Source organism: Coniophora puteana (assembly GCF_000271625.1).
Source record: "Coniophora puteana RWD-64-598 SS2 unplaced genomic scaffold CONPUscaffold_14, whole genome shotgun sequence".
NCBI lineage: Eukaryota > Fungi > Basidiomycota > Agaricomycetes > Boletales > Coniophoraceae > Coniophora > Coniophora puteana.
The window spans coordinates 1,323,131-1,338,153 of NW_006913066.1; the positions used below are offsets into that span (position 1 = coordinate 1,323,131).

The following is a 15,023-nucleotide window of genomic DNA, read 5'->3' on the forward strand; positions in this document are numbered from 1 at the left end:
GCGCTAGCTATGTCATGCACTTTGCTCACACGGCCCCGAGACACACTACACTCAATTTCAGCGCTGGTACATGGCCTTCTATGGCCACTGAAGTTGTGCGCCAAATATGCGTGATGAAGGAGGGGGTGACAGAACACGTGGCGCGCTCTGACGTGTGACGTCGTCGAACCCGCAATGGTCTTGTGAGTCCTGTCGCCTACGCAACGAGAGGTCTCGGTCAAGCGTCAAGCGTTCCATTAGACTCTACTATTGAACTTCATAGAACTTTTCAGGAATTTCCCCAGACGCTGAACTGACAGGCATAGTCGGCCTGGTTCTTCGAAGCTTGTACTTGATCTCGGATGCTGCATCGACCATACTACACGTTGCAGAAATGTGGCATCAATGCAGCCTCGGAAACAGACGCGAGGTCTTCTCGCTGGCTTCCTTCACAGGATAAAGTAGGCTGGGTTCTTGGGCTTGACAAGGGTTCTGACAGCTCGATCAACATTTCATTGGATACATTTATTCAGTTTACGCTGCGGCTGACCTTCGGCCTTTGCGCTTTATGGGGGAAAGTGCGGCACCTCCTTTTCTTTGCCTCCGCAGGGAACGGTTTCCGCGGATTCTCCGGATCCTCGCTACCAACTTCGAAGATGGTAGCATCGGAATACTCGCAGCTAGCTTGTTCTTCCTTTAGTTACGCGAAATCTGAGGGTGCTTCACGGACGCATGCCGGACTAAGACTCCTTTGAGACCACTTGCAACCTGGTTCGATGAAGGACATATCCAGGATGTCCAGGAACACGAGTGATCCACGTTTGCTCGTTCGACGGTACAACTTTGACACTTGATCACCGGTGGTGTGGGTACCTATATTTTGAATGATCCACAGTTTCCAGACCTTACTCGACTACGTCTAACCTTAAATTTTTATCCGGGAGATGTTGCTCGTTTTACAACGTAATATACATGTCATTAATCAGAGGCAAACTCCTCTGCCTTTCAAGAACCAACGCCAGATCAGATTCGATAGAGTCTGCCGGTTACCATTACGACGGCTCAGGGCCTTGACCCCGTCGCAATATTTCTTTGAAGAAAGATAGAAGTTGCGAAGGCAACTTCGATTCTGCTTCATTGCCTTCGTGGTTCGAGTGCATGTGGAAACTATCTTTGGCGACCTTCTGTTAAATTATATCTTCAATGCAGTCTAGCAAGCTGCATCCACACCTGCTGAACAACACGTACTATGCGTGAGCAATATTCCGTGGGTGCTGGCGGGGTTTATATGACTTCCAGTGCCTGTATTTAGTCCATGACCATGTGCTGTCCGACAACTATATTTTGCTCTTGGTACATATTATGGCAGTCCCTGCACAGCAAGCCACCGGGTAAGTCCGCCGATATACCTGGGTCAGGTTGAAGTCCTCGGTACGTACCGTTGCTCATCTTACTTTCTAATCCTCTTCTGGATTAGCTACGGTTTCGTCGTGTGCAACGTACCTACCATGAATTCTGTGGGCTGAATTTGCCTTAAATTTCGCTCCTTAATTATATTTATGAATGTCTGAACTTGGAGCTAAGAAAAGCAGCTACGGAAGCTCGGGCTATATCGCAAGGAAGAGAAGCTACCATCAACATCACCACATGATTCAAACTCTAAAGTCTCTATCCTATGACTATCTACAAAAAATAATAATCTAGAGCAAGCTATCTACAGATACTTCATATCTAATATACCATTATCTCAATTTCGTGAGATTGAAAGAGGTTGCTACCATGATTCTGGTGTCTAAATTTTGAGAAGGAGTCTGATCCGGCCTCCAGCCATTGTAGTAAGGTCAAAGCCGATTCATTTGCCATCAACGCTTGAGAAAAAATCGTGCGGAGGGTCGCTACGCTGCCGAGTCAACAACTGAACCCGCCGGGGGTGTTCTCTCTACTGCATTCGTCGGCACAAATCCCTTACAAGTGCCCGCGAACATTGGCGGTCTCCGACAATGCTGCATTTCAGACCTGATAATGAGCGCCGATAGCGGATCATCCGCACCGATGCGTTGGCTAAAAGCTGGCCGTTGGAGCAAGAAACAAAAGATGGACGCTTGGTGCCAAATGTTCGGGATGTTGATTGGTCAGCCGACTCATGGGTGTATACAAACTTTCATAGCATGAACAGTCTAATAGGAAATCATTGCTCTTGTTCGCTGACGGCGACGTTCACTGCGGCCCGGTTGTGTCTTACAGTACTTACGTGTATGCAAGAACCCTTCAGCCTCGGACCACGAGGTCTGAGCCCTGACGGGTACCTTCTTCGTCTGCTCCGTAATCGAGACGACCCTAGATATTTTAGAGTTGTGGACTCAGATTCAGCTTTCTCGGGCACAGTTGATACTGAGCGGGGAACTCCGTGAAGAGTTCACGGTGCGGAGCTGCAATGGACGAAAGAATACAGGAGGGTGTGGATATACATAGACGAGCCCCAACCTTGTTCATTGCATTAGCATTGTGCTTTTGTGGATTCAATAGTTCATGCCAGTGCTGATTTTTCCGCAAACGAGCACTCGCTCCCATTCATCGGGTGATCAGGAGTAGGTAGTAAGCCCAGTCCTCAAGTAGTCGTTATTCAGGCCCTGTCAGCGCACTGTGATAGGTAAAACCCCAAGAAAGGTAGGACGGGTCATCGGAAACATTGATCAACTCGATCGGGTTTGCCTTTTGACACTGCATCTATCCGGCGGACGGTGGAATTAATGTCTCTTCACGACTCGTACTTGCGCCCAACTATTAGTGACCTTCTCCAGCTTCCAAGTTTACCCCTTGTTGCAGGCACCCAGATAAGGTAGCTCGACGGAGGTTAAGAGGACTTCAAGCTTTCAAGTTGGATCTTGGAAATGATCATTGTATTTTTCTCTCGGAAATTGCGAGGCGGTGTTGAGATGTATACCCTCATAGCAAATGTTGAAACGACTCTCGTTATGATAGATGTTCCAAATGGTCCGGTCGCCCTCCAGAAACCTTCTTCGTTAAGACACAAGCGTTTTCCCCAAGTGCTGCCGATAAATGTGTATGGAAAATTCACTTCTCAATTCAGTTTTACCCTTTGACAAAGGTTGACGGCCAATTGATATTGCATACTGCCCTTAGATCAGAGGGCTGAGTGAAGTTAAGGAGTGAAAGCAGCATACTCACGAGATTCGCTTATTATCAGATGATCTTCGCAGCAGGCTTCAGATAATATTGGCAGAGCGGGGCATACAACACAGCACGTTCATTTAAAAGTGAATGTCGAGTGAATGGAGATCCACGTATTTGTATTAGCAATCAGACACTGAAATCACGTTTTCTAGTTCGAAGCCTACACAGGAACTGACACACGGCCAACACGCCTTGGAAACTCGGCCTCATAGCGGCGGATCGTCAATTACCTCTTGATTAACCAGTTGATATCGGCTTACATGCCATCAATGAGTCATTCAGGGTCTCACTTCTTGATTCTCGCCTTGCAATCGGTACTGACCAGGACTGCCCGAACCTGTAAAGCCCCATTTCCAGATAACCCGACCCGTTGGATCCGCAATCATGTACATCACGGTTGCCTTCTTTTAATTTCGAGGATAAGCGATCATGTTTTACAGTGCTATAATGTTCTGTATGCGGTTTTTCTGACGCGTCTCCAGGAAATTTGTTCTTGTAGACGCACCTACCTTGCATTACCAAGAGCTCAAACCAACTTCGAAGCCTCATGTTCCACTCACACGTTTGAACGATTGCTCGTCAAAAAAGGTGGCTGTCAGCTATATTGTCATGGCCCGGAGCTTCATTATCGTCTATCCCAGCGGAAAGGTCCAGGCGCCGAGTTTACGGGAACTTCGCTTATTGTCTTCCGCCCTTGTGTCACGTCATTACGCCTATATTGAGGTGACAGTGCCACTTAAGTTCATCCCGCTTATATGGAAACAAGCACTATGTGCAGTGTAGTGTCAGGTCACTGGAAATGTCGAAACACTGAACCGTTGCGGGGACATCTAGGCGTTGTTGTGTCTCATAATCAACTCAAGAGATGCTTATTGCTGCATTTTTTGAAGTGACATCCCGGCAAACCGTCCCGATCAATGACCTCCACATTTGACAGATGTCTCCTTGGATCTGACAACTGCCAATCTCCCCGCGTTTGAATACGTCGTTTGCGGAAGCAAATACATTGCGGACCGTCTCGAAGGGTTCGACATCGGGCTAAGCGCTGTTCGGCTGTCAAGAATCGGGCAACGAATGCGCCCTCTTACCCAGAATACTATCACCCGCAGCATAGGTATGTCACGTTTACCCGTGCAAATCGGTTCCCTTTTTCTGTGATGCTGATGAAGTGCTACCGCTGCATTCACGAGAAGCCATTCACGTGGGAGTCATCACGCCCAGGCCAACGTGGGTGACGCGTTTTTCTCCAAATAATGGAACACTTCTTTCCTTGACCTTGGATGTCGGCTCAAACTTTCCGCCGCATGCACCCGCTACGTTAATTCAGTTTTTGTCTGGCTTATTTGGTTGAAAAAACGCGGGCATAATTTCAATGTACCCCGCCTTAATCTTTCCTTTGTACCAAGTCCCGTTGCCGCACGACCGTCTCCACAGGACAAAACAGCTTTTCTCGGACTCCGCTCAGCTTCAGCGACGTGAGTCGTATCTAAGCTGTATCAACTATATCCACTAAGTCCGTACAGAATGCTTCCAGCCACAAACGAGCCTCATGGACCAGCTGTTTCAGTTAGCCGACGCGCTTTATCTGGTCTAAAAGCTTTACGTAAGCTTTTATGGGGAAGTCCAAGGTATGTTCATAGCGCCTCTTTGACAGGCTTGTAACCGCAACTTACGGCTCTTAGGGATACTGATGAGGGATACCTCTCCGCTGCCAATCGCCTAGCAGACGTGTCCCAGAGGCACTCAAACTACCAGAACGCCCTAGTCATCCGAGTCGGGACGTCACCAACCCCCATTCGTCACATCGACCGCTTTCTAAGCGATTCAGCAAAGACAAAAATCTCGGTATATGTTGTGGAAGTCGGCTTCGACAGTCCTACAGTTTCTCGACTCGCGTGTGACGCAGTTATGGCTCTCCTTTATCCCCATCTCAGCCCCATGATATCGTTGGAGTATTATGCATATGACGAGTCGGGTCTACCGCAGCTTGGGATTCATCTCATCGGACCTGTCCCATGTCTAGAGAATCTAGTTCTCCACGCAATGTTTGACGGTCTCGAGAACCCAGTCGACGAGAGCACAGTTCTAAACTGTCGAGATAGACTCCTCCATCACCCCGTGAACCTCGCTGTACCACGAAGCTCGAATGGGTTTTCTACTAAGTCTATTAAAGCAGCGACATTAGCCGGATTTGTCTTTGACAAGGTTCGACTTTTCGATGTTAGACTGCTCCTTAATTGTCGATCAATTACCATTGGCGGGTATACATTTGGAAAACCAGGCAGCAGACATCTTCTCGATCTCTCCGGGGTTCTCGAGTTGCGTGTTTGCCCGCATCTGGTCACTTTATGCATCGACACAGTTTTCTGCGTCCTTGACGTCTCCCCCCGCAAAGACGAGGAGTTCAGATTCCCAGCATTACAGCATCTCGATCTGAAATCGCTCAACGCCTTTCACCTTGAATGGTTTCATAGGATCTCAAGTGGCGTCGACCTCGCTGTCACTGTACGCGACTGCGACGTACTTCTAGGCCCACGGTTTGGGTTTCATAACGCTTCGGTCCTTTCCCTGCGAAATATACCAGTCCAGCTGGAAAACCCTCTTCGTCATCTCTTGGAACGCTCGCTAAACGTAACGGACCTCACATTTGAAGCTTGCGACTGCTTTGATGACGACCTACTTCGCTCGCTTTCCTGTACTGGAGAGTCTGGGGATGACACTGTCCGATGTATCCGAGTCTGTCCTCAACTCAAAAAGTTGGCTATACAGGATTGTACGCGGTTCTCATTTGAGACGTTGAAGACAGTCTTCTCAGAACGGCTAGCTAATGGAAAGGGGTTATCCTCTCTCACCTTGGCCGGTTCGGGCCCACGGATAAGTTTTGACGTGCTGGCATCCCTCGAAGGCGTTGACAGGGTGAGTTGGTCACTCGAAAGTATGGAAACTATGACCACGCTGGGTACGCAAGAAAATGAAGCGTGGGGAGGTAATTAACAGCTGGGTGCGACAAAGTTGTCTACAGGTACACGACTACGATAGATTTCGTACGACTGCATCTGTCAGACGACAAAACAACCATACGAGAGCTTTCGGAGTCGTCACAATGGCATATCGATCCTTTTTACCTTATCAATTTACCGTTAGTCTAGAAGAGATATATCCCATCAGGAAATGAAACGACAATCGTCAAAGGACATGCGTGAATTATAAGCATGCTATCGAGCGACTCATACCGGAGAAGGATATGACTTCGATCCAGTTGCCTCTGTAACGAAAGTAATGCAATGACCTGTGTTGGGGAATCAAAGCTGACGAAAAACGCACCGCTGCGTATCTACACCCTACATGTAGCAAGAATGAAGCTCTGTTTATCGTGCTGGATCTCTGCTCGGCCGACACGTTTCGATCGAGATTCTGGCTGGTCCCTGGCCACCAAACGCCAGTGGAAGAGGGAAATACAAGGAGGAAGTTGGCGGAGGATGGAGAAAGGCGCCTGGGTACAACGATCAATGGATGGAATACACACCATTCGAGGATCTCATGGAGTGAGTCGATACTAGGCTGATGACGAGACCTCTGAATCTAGGGCAGGCCATCTGCTTGGTTATCGCGCAATACTGCCATCGGCTATCTCCGTGGGCTACATCATTTATTTCAGCAATCAACGACGTTTGAGCCAGCGAACTGAACTTAAACGTTGTGACATCAACAAGATCGACCTGCTTGCTCTTCAAGGTGTTGAGCCACCGCGAATGCTGTCGTTCTCAAACTTCGGCACAAAGGTACTTATGCAACAGTTCCACATACATATTGAGCTGTTCGAGTATTTCATTCACAACACCAAAACCCCTGCCTAGACCTTGTGTATGTGTATCTGGTCCTGCCGTGAGTCCTTGGAAGGGTCGTTGTTCATATCAGTTTTCAAATGTAGACTAGCATCTGTCATCGACTAACGGGCTTGTCAAATCCAGCCATCCGACTCATTTCTATACGGATCAAAGACAAACCGGGAGTTTGTCTGACGCTGATAATGTTTCATGAACACCATGAAGTCAGTCTTCTTGAACATTGAAGACGTAGAACGCAACGTACTACCAGTTTATGCGCCAGTTTTTATCTTATACAAGCACAAAGAGGACCTTCAAATCCGTGAGATATCGACGACAGAAATATCATTGTCCTCAGTTAGCATTGGTGGTGCGACGGCTGCTTGGTCTCGCTTCTCAAAGCAACCGATACTATACAGGAAATCGCGTGCTTTTAATGTTGCGAGCCAACAAACTAGAAGAGTCGTCCCTGAGCGGGTCGAGCTGATATCTCGAATATTACTTCCATTGTTCCACGCGGAACCATTTTCTTCTATTCGAAGTGTTCAGCGCAGATGAACCGTCACATCGGACCAACAACCAATTCATTCCTTATGCCGTTACGCTGTCAGCGATAACTTCGACCTAGGCTTGGGTACAGAGGTAGCATTTCACCACCGGAGTTTGGTACGCTTTGGCCTGCCTCGTGATGCTGTCAACCGAAGATATAAATCCAGACGTCTTCCGCCGGTGGAATTGGACAAAGCCCTTCAGTCCTTACCTCTCCGACCTCGATTGTCTTCGCCAAAAGCACTCCCTCTCCACAAGCCTCGCACGCAGCATTCTCATTCAAGATAACTCCAGTGAGTCTGGAGGGCTTGAAGAGGGTGACATTAGACGATTCACGCTCGCCCCAAATGTCTGCTTCACAGAAGCTTGTATCATTTCGACGTCAAAGCATGAAGAATTCCCGGCACTGGCAGTTGCAGGAGATGGGGCGCAAAGCTCGCATGTTTTTCTGCAAGGTTTGCGAACATTATATCGATCGACCCAGGTGGTGCTGACAACAGAGTATGTCTAGGCCGCTGTCCTATCCCGCAAGAAGAAGGTTGCATACGTCCACCGTCTACCCGTCGAACTTATACTCCGGATTTTCGGGTACCTCTCTTTCTCGACGGAAATGTGGTTCGACCAACGCGACATGACTCTGGGGGACTTGCTCGTATGGGGCGACAATTACCCGGGTGCTCATCTGGAAACATGTTCTCGGTGGCGCGACATCATCTGGACGAACTCCTATCGCAAGAACCACCTTCTTGTCCGTGTTGGAAGTACGCCCACGTCACTCACCTATGTCCGGTCATTCCTCGATACTTCTGCCGGGAAGCCCATCTCCGTCTATGTCGTGCAAAATGGTTTGGTCAGCTGTGACATCGAGCGTCGTAGAAGCAACATGCTCATGGAGGTGTTGCTACCATCCTTGGATCGCATTGAGGCCCTGGAATTCTTCACCCACGACGTAAACGGACTCCCGCACATTGGGCGTCAGTTCTGTGGTTTCGCTCCCCAGCTCGAGCGTCTGTCGTTCATCTGTCGACGAGATGATTTACAGCGTCATCATGAAGGGTCTCTTGTCGACGACCAGCCTGCATCTATGGTGCCTCTGCTATTTCCATCGCTGAGATATGTTACACTCGCCGGTAGCTCCTTTGAGCAGGCCGTACGACGAGACTCAACCTGTCTATTGGCTTGTAACTCGATCACTATAGGAGGATATCTTTCTTACGGACCGGATAGGCATCTGCTGCGCACGAGTCTCCTTCAAACTCTCAGGATATCCGAGTCTTTGACAACGCTCATCATCGATGCGGTCGATTGTAGCGTCGATGCTTCTGTTCTACAGCCGGCAGATTTTTGCTTTAGGTCTTTACAGGAGCTCGACCTTCGATACCTTGGTGCCGATGCCGTGAAGTGCTTCAGCCGCCTTTCAAGTACGCAGCGGCTTTCGGTGATTTTGCGGAGCTGCAATATTTCTTGGGAGACGAGTTTCCCTGAGGCTTGGTCTGTGACATTCCAGGACGTCGATAAGGGATTCAACGTCTATGATGCAGTGGCGAGTTGTAAAAATGCTAGGGAACTTGCGTTTGACGACTGCGCTATATTCGACAGGAGCCTCCTCTTGGCACTCTCTCTGAACGCGGACGATGCAGTGGGTCATCCTGAGCAGCTTGACTGCCCTCACCTTGAGTCGCTGTCGATCCGGGATTGTCAAGATTATAGCATCGAAAATTTGACGAGAGTTATCTCGAAGCGCATGAACGTAGGTACTAACTTTAAGCTAAAGCGACTCCATGTGGCCGGCTCTGCACCTGCCACTTCGGATTTGAGGGACTTCATAAAACTTTCGCTTTGCGTGTTTGACCTGGTCTGGTCCGGGGCTCGACTCAAGTTTCGAATGAAGGATGGCAAAGTGATAGAACGGGATGGCGCGCTAGGATTTACTGTCCTATGAATAGGTGATTACAACGCGAGATGCTACGAAGAGATTTCGTACGCTTTCGTGAGGTAACACAAACAACATACGAAATCTCACCGAATACAACTCATTAGACTAGTCCGACTTCTTCTTTTTGTCCTCTACAATCTCGACATTATCTATTGGAATACCTTTGAGCACACCCGTCCCCTTCTCGATAAGTTCTTCGATATCGTAAGCAACGTCTCCTTGAACGACAATTTCGTCCTGGCCTTGAGCGTTTTTCGATACTGAGGCACCCGTCGCGAAACGCTGGGCGAAGAACTTGGCTGCTTTCTTCAATTCGATGTCTGACGTGGTCCAGTATGTGTCAGAGTATACTTGGACTGAAAGGGGGAGACGGCGCACCGAAGGCCTCAAGACCATGGACAGCGGTAACATGCTTTCGTTTATTCCGCTCTATCCGCTTGATCGTCACTGGTGATGACTATGCACAATGATGTCGATGTTGATCAGCGCTCAAAGAGTGACAAGGGCAGAACGCACCATCTTCTTCTTGAGAGCCGCATCTGCCTTTGCCTCAGCCTTTGCCTCCTTCTTGGCTACGTCCTTCTCGAGCTTCTTCTGTGCCTCCAAGCTGAGCGTACCAAGCTTTGACTGCAGAGCCTCTAAAAGGAGATGTCGTCATGCCACTTTGATCATTAACAAGGGCTCAGACCATCGAACGGAGACAAGAGCAGTGAAACATCGGAGGCGAAGAGCGTTGACGTACCTTCTGAGTAATGCTTGTCGTACTGCGCAGAATCCGCCTCCTTTAACCACTCTTTGCATTTCGTGAAACTTGATCCGAATTCGCAGTATTCAAGAGGGAACGTGCATACTGCAGCGAGCCCGAGCGGTGGACAGGATCAGATCAGGATATCTACAGGGTGAGCTAAGCAGACCTTCGCAGTAAAAGATCTCCTTGGGCGGAATATCTTGCGATGGGGCTTGATCTTCGGTCGACATGGTGGATGGGGAGGACGTCGTGGTACGTGGTGGAGTAACGGGCGGGCAACTGTTGGCTGCGTAGGGTTAGGGGCTTGTAAATCTAATCGCGCTGCTGCAGTCGTCCCACGCCTCCAGCGACTACTTAACGAGTCAGACCGCAGTGCAGCGCTATGAAAACAAATTATGACAATGTTACATTAGTCGTTCAGATACAAAGCATATTGAGTTAGTTACATGTGTAAACAGATCTGCTCAGTGCCATCAACCCCGAACCAAAACAAATACCGATGATAACGTCCATATCTATATGCTACAGCTTACGCCGACCGTCGCGACTGAAACGACGACGGGGCATCTGCATCAGGGTCCAAACCCACGACCTTGACCGCCGCCATTCTTGCCGTTACTTCGAAGAGCGCGGTTGACCTCGTCATTCAGTGTGTTATCGAGCCCCTGGAGAAGTTGCTGGAAACCATGCCCAGCCGCGATCGCTGGGTAGAGGTCGGACCCGAACAACTGCTGGAATTGATTCTCGAAGTCCACGTTGTTCATCTGCGGTTCACCGAGAGCTTGGAAGTGCCCGTTCATGTCGTGATCGGGCATAGAGGTCGAAATCTCGGTGATGCCCCCTGCACCGTCGTCTGGGACGGGACCAGACCCATCCCCGGACCCAGGCTTGCAGAACATCGATGGTGCGTAGTCCATCGGGTCCATGAACATCGCCGACGACGATCCACCCATATTCTGATCCTGCTGCATAGACATAAGTCCGTCATTCTGCGTGCCAAACATGCCAGCCTCCTCTTGCGCCTGATTCGCCATGTAGTCCCAGGCGCTCCGAAAGCTGTTGAAGTCATTCGTGTGAATGAGGCCTGGTCCCTCAAACGACGATGTCGCGGCTTCCCATGCGTCTTCGCCATACACGTCGGGTATATGTCCCGTCTTCGCGAATGCGTCGGCACACTCGAGTCCAGCAGTCGTGCCCAGTGCCGCACCAACGAACGAGGATAGCTCGATTCCTGTCATAGTCGGGTTATGGTGCTGCAGCAACGGGTCTTGCGATTGCAAGTTCGCGAAGGCCTCTGCCGCTCTAGTGAACGATGAGGGCATCGTAGAAGGGATTTCCGGGGTATGTGGACCACCGGTATCGGAGGAGCTGGCACTGACGTTGCTACCCCCGTTGACGCCAACGCGGGTGGTGTTCGGGGAGTTGGAGTTGATGGAGCCACTAGGTAATTTGGCCGCATCAATGAACACCTTGTTCAATTCGCCAGCGAGGCCCTTGATGACGTCGTTGACTTCATCAATACCCTCGAGTCCCAGTCCGCCTGCCACCGCGCCGCCAAAGAAGACCTCCGAGACACGTTCGTTTGGCACGCCTTCCAGAGCCTCCTTAAGCGTGGGCAATGGCGTATGCGGGGTAACCCCACGGAAGAGAGCGTTGTTCTGAGGAGGCGGTGCAAGAGGGTTGGAGCCAAAGGAACTCGACGAAGTTGACGATGTGCTGTTAGCGTTCGAAGAACCAGAGTTTTGCTGCCCCTTCATCGACTCAACGATGCTCTTGATCTTGTGCACGAGAGGCAGTTCAGACAGATGGGGATACGACCAAGAGAGAACCCGAAAAACATCAAGTGAACTGAATGAGAGGTGTCAGAAACAGTAATTTGAAGGACGATGATCGACTCTACGCACCACTCCAACTCGGCGATCTTCTCCGCCTTTGTCATAAACGTCCCACCCTCCTCCGTTGTCGGCGAATCGAGGATAACTTGCGCCCAAAACGAGAATGGCTCGTTCCCACCCGAGCGAGAAAATACCCTTGGGGCGATACACATACGGATTAGCGTAAGGACCTTGGCCTCCCACGCAAAAGACGACGGGTACGAAGGCGCGCACTGTGGTGACACGCTCGGAATTTCGTCACGTTTCTCGTCTGGTGTCTGCTGGAAGGGGAAGACGGCGTATGACAGGGGGCTGGGATCAACAGCAGGTGCTGCCGCAGGTGAGGGGTTTGACTCGGCAGAGGATGCAGGCGATGACTCGGAAGGGGAGGATGTTGTTGGGGCGACGGGTGGAGGGGGGTTAGACCTGGTCGACATTGTGCGTCTTGACAGTTCCGCCACGTTCCACACAGAGTTTTTGTCACGGTCCTTTGACGGAGCGTTAGGATCGGTGGCTCCAGAGGATGATACCCGTATGGACCGCCCGATGTGCGTAATCCACGCGAGATGAACCATGGACCGCACACCCTTGAGCAGCGTCAGGGCGTGCGGTAGCAATGCCTTCCGTACCCCTCTAAGGACGATCTCGAGGCGCTCCTTGTCGTCCCCCGGGCAGCCATGACCTTGTTCAATCGCGAGCAGCCGCTCCTGCAAGTCGATATAAACGGGCACATTAACAGCCCCCATACATCCGCGTATGAGCATATGAAAAGTGCGTGCCGTCAGCTGCGCTCGGAGCTCGTCCTTAGGTGAATGAGCGTCCTCGAGCCCAGCTGGGCCTTGAGTCATCGACTCGGTGTATAGTGTGTCGGTCCCACCCATTTGCCGCTGGTAGTCCCCAGGTTGTTCGCCAACCGCCTGATCCATGGCGGCACCGCGACCAGCTCTTCGGCGAATTTCGACGCCAGCAGGAGAGAGTAGCATCTTGAGGCGCTTATTAGCGAGCTGGAGGAGGTTCTGGAGAGGAATTAGGGATTCAATATGCTTTTCGAGTTTGGGCACGTCGAATGGCGCGCGATGCGCTCGACCTTGCCAGACTAGTCAGCACCCTGTACAGAGTTCGAGGATCTGCAATGATACTCACGAGATGTCCAACCAAAGCTATCCAGAGCTACTTCCGTCATGCGATACGAGACTAAACGCGCCGAAATTGTAAGCCTTAAAGTGGCGAAGAGGGTAAGGCGGCGTACAGGGTCTAACAAGGCAATAGAAAGAGCCGAAATCCCACCAATCGACTCGGACACCCTCACCCTCGTAGCTCTCTCGATGCGAATCAGATTCTGCAATCCCGAACGTATCCGCGTGCGCCAAAGCCAGTTCCGGTGTTGCAGGCTTGACGCCGACGAGAAGCTCCTCGTCATGTAGAGTGCTAACAAGCGTGGTTAAGTGGATCTGAGCATACAGTAGGCCAAAGACAAGAACATACTAGCTGCAGATCTGTCCCTGGGCAGCAGCGGAGAGTGATTCGCGCATCTGGAACGTGAATCAGTTGGGTGTGCGTATGATGACCGCATGACAGCAAAACTCACGATTTGAACAGACCATCCTATACCTTGGATACGGGGCGCGTTCGTTGCTCCGTCAGGGGGCGGGAACGGAAACGGCGTGGGCGCTGGGAGACTGGGAGCGGTGGGTACCATGACGCGGTATCCATTGATATCATTGTGGTCTTGAACATCGCCGTTGGCTTCTTCAGACCAGTTGGCCAGGCGCTTTGCCTCGAGTTTCCTCCTAAGCAGCGATATAAAGGCAGCGCTCCATGGTCGTCCCGCTCCAGGCGTGTGTCCTTCAGCGGTACAGACATCTGAGTCGGACAATGAAGTGGCAAGGCATGTAAATGCACGTACGATCTTCAATCATTTCCAATAGCAAGCACGCAGCCATTCCTTCGTCACTCACTCCGCCAAAACCAGATCCATCTCCCCCGTCGCCTGCGAGAAGTCGTGCATGCCATGCGCTCTCAACTGCCATTTCGCGAAGGCGCTCGCAAGCGTTCTCGCGTCGACGGCCCCATTCCGCGACGGTGTCCATAGCGATCGAGCCAGGATCAAAGAGGAACGCGGCGAGGCGAGGTGGTGCGGCTCCCGGGCCGAAGAGCAGGGGATGAGAGGAAAGGCGGGATGTGAGGGTTAGGATACAGAGTGCGAGGACCTGTGATGTCCGGGGAAGGAGGGAAAGTCGTCGACCATTTGCCTCAAATCTTTCGCTTAATGCTGCACCGGGGACTAGAGAGGCTCTGGGAAGTTTGGAGTATACTGTATGCGGATGCGCATGATCAGTGGGTGCCCCACGAGAGGGTAGGTAGCGCATACATTCAAGTAAATGAGCGGCAAGCTCTCCAGAAAGCTCAAACTGAACCAGAAAATTCTCTGCTTGGATGAGTGGGGCGGGATTAGCCTCGTGCAGAGGTCGAATTGCGCCATATGTAGCTCTTGAGAAGTTGGATGTCAGGAGAGCGACGAAGGGAACGACATGTGAGGCGCTTACTTTGCTGCCTCTATACGTTTCCCGGACCTTTCCTTGGCCCTTTTACGGATAACTGGTGTGGTGGTACATCTAAATTACACGAATTTCTTGAGATACGGTAAGGCTTATTGGGGGACGATGAAGAGCTCACGCGATGCCTTTGGAGATACAACGAGAGCAGGCTTCTGGGGTAGGTACTGGATCGCACTTGACTCTCCGAAGTTTGCATGCATCACAGGCAGGCAAACGCTTTGAATTGTAGTGATGTATGTCGGGAGGCATTTTGGGCAGTGGATGTGAGGGCAATGACGAGAGAGGGGACGAGGTGGGTGAGGTGGACGGTCGGCATCCCCGGCGGCACGGCTTACTAAGGAAATCTATATAGACCCC

At 50.8% G+C, this 15,023-nt stretch overlaps 3 protein-coding genes across 3 annotated transcripts; 1 reads left to right on the top strand and 2 right to left on the bottom strand.

The window, feature by feature from the left end:
• Window positions 1-7,939: 7,939 nt before the first annotated feature.
• CONPUDRAFT_158539 (uncharacterized protein) lies at window positions 7,940-9,492 on the top strand (the record flags this gene model as incomplete). Its single annotated transcript, XM_007775536.1, has 2 exons — window positions 7,940-8,005; window positions 8,062-9,492. The coding sequence occupies 2 exons, from the start codon at window positions 7,940-7,942 to the stop codon at window positions 9,490-9,492; spliced, it is 1,497 nt and encodes a 498-aa protein (XP_007773726.1).
• On the bottom strand, window positions 9,466-10,506 carry CONPUDRAFT_85033 (eukaryotic translation initiation factor 1-like protein). Its single transcript, XM_007775537.1, has 5 exons — window positions 10,401-10,506; window positions 10,229-10,336; window positions 10,003-10,124; window positions 9,865-9,943; window positions 9,466-9,806 (listed from the first exon to the last, which is right to left on the bottom strand). Exons 1-5 carry the CDS (start codon window positions 10,462-10,464, stop codon window positions 9,592-9,594), a joined length of 588 nt encoding a protein of 195 aa, XP_007773727.1. The 5' UTR covers window positions 10,465-10,506; the 3' UTR covers window positions 9,466-9,591.
• A 113-nt stretch (window positions 10,507-10,619) lies between these two features.
• CONPUDRAFT_169040 (uncharacterized protein) lies at window positions 10,620-14,915 on the bottom strand (the record flags this gene model as incomplete). The annotated part of the gene is made up of 10 exons (XM_007775538.1): window positions 10,620-12,082; window positions 12,139-13,195; window positions 13,252-13,302; window positions 13,358-13,536; window positions 13,594-13,640; window positions 13,697-13,953; window positions 14,015-14,422; window positions 14,480-14,598; window positions 14,655-14,723; window positions 14,785-14,915. The coding sequence occupies 10 exons, from the start codon at window positions 14,913-14,915 to the stop codon at window positions 10,807-10,809; spliced, it is 3,594 nt and encodes a 1,197-aa protein (XP_007773728.1). The 3' UTR covers window positions 10,620-10,806.
• Between the last annotated feature and the right edge of the window lie 108 nt (window positions 14,916-15,023).

Excerpts from the sequence above, each read along its gene's own strand:
- CONPUDRAFT_85033 (XM_007775537.1), bottom strand. The coding sequence starts at position 10,464 with ATGTCGACCGAAGATCAAGCCCCATCGCAAGATATTCCGCCCAAGGAG. Across the intron at positions 10,337-10,400 it reads GGAGATCTTTTACTGCGAAG|TATGCACGTTCCCTCTTGAA; the intron begins GTCTGCTTAGCT and ends GGCTCGCTGCAG. Across the intron at positions 9,944-10,002 it reads CGGCTCTCAAGAAGAAGATG|TCATCACCAGTGACGATCAA; the intron begins GTGCGTTCTGCC and ends CATTGTGCATAG.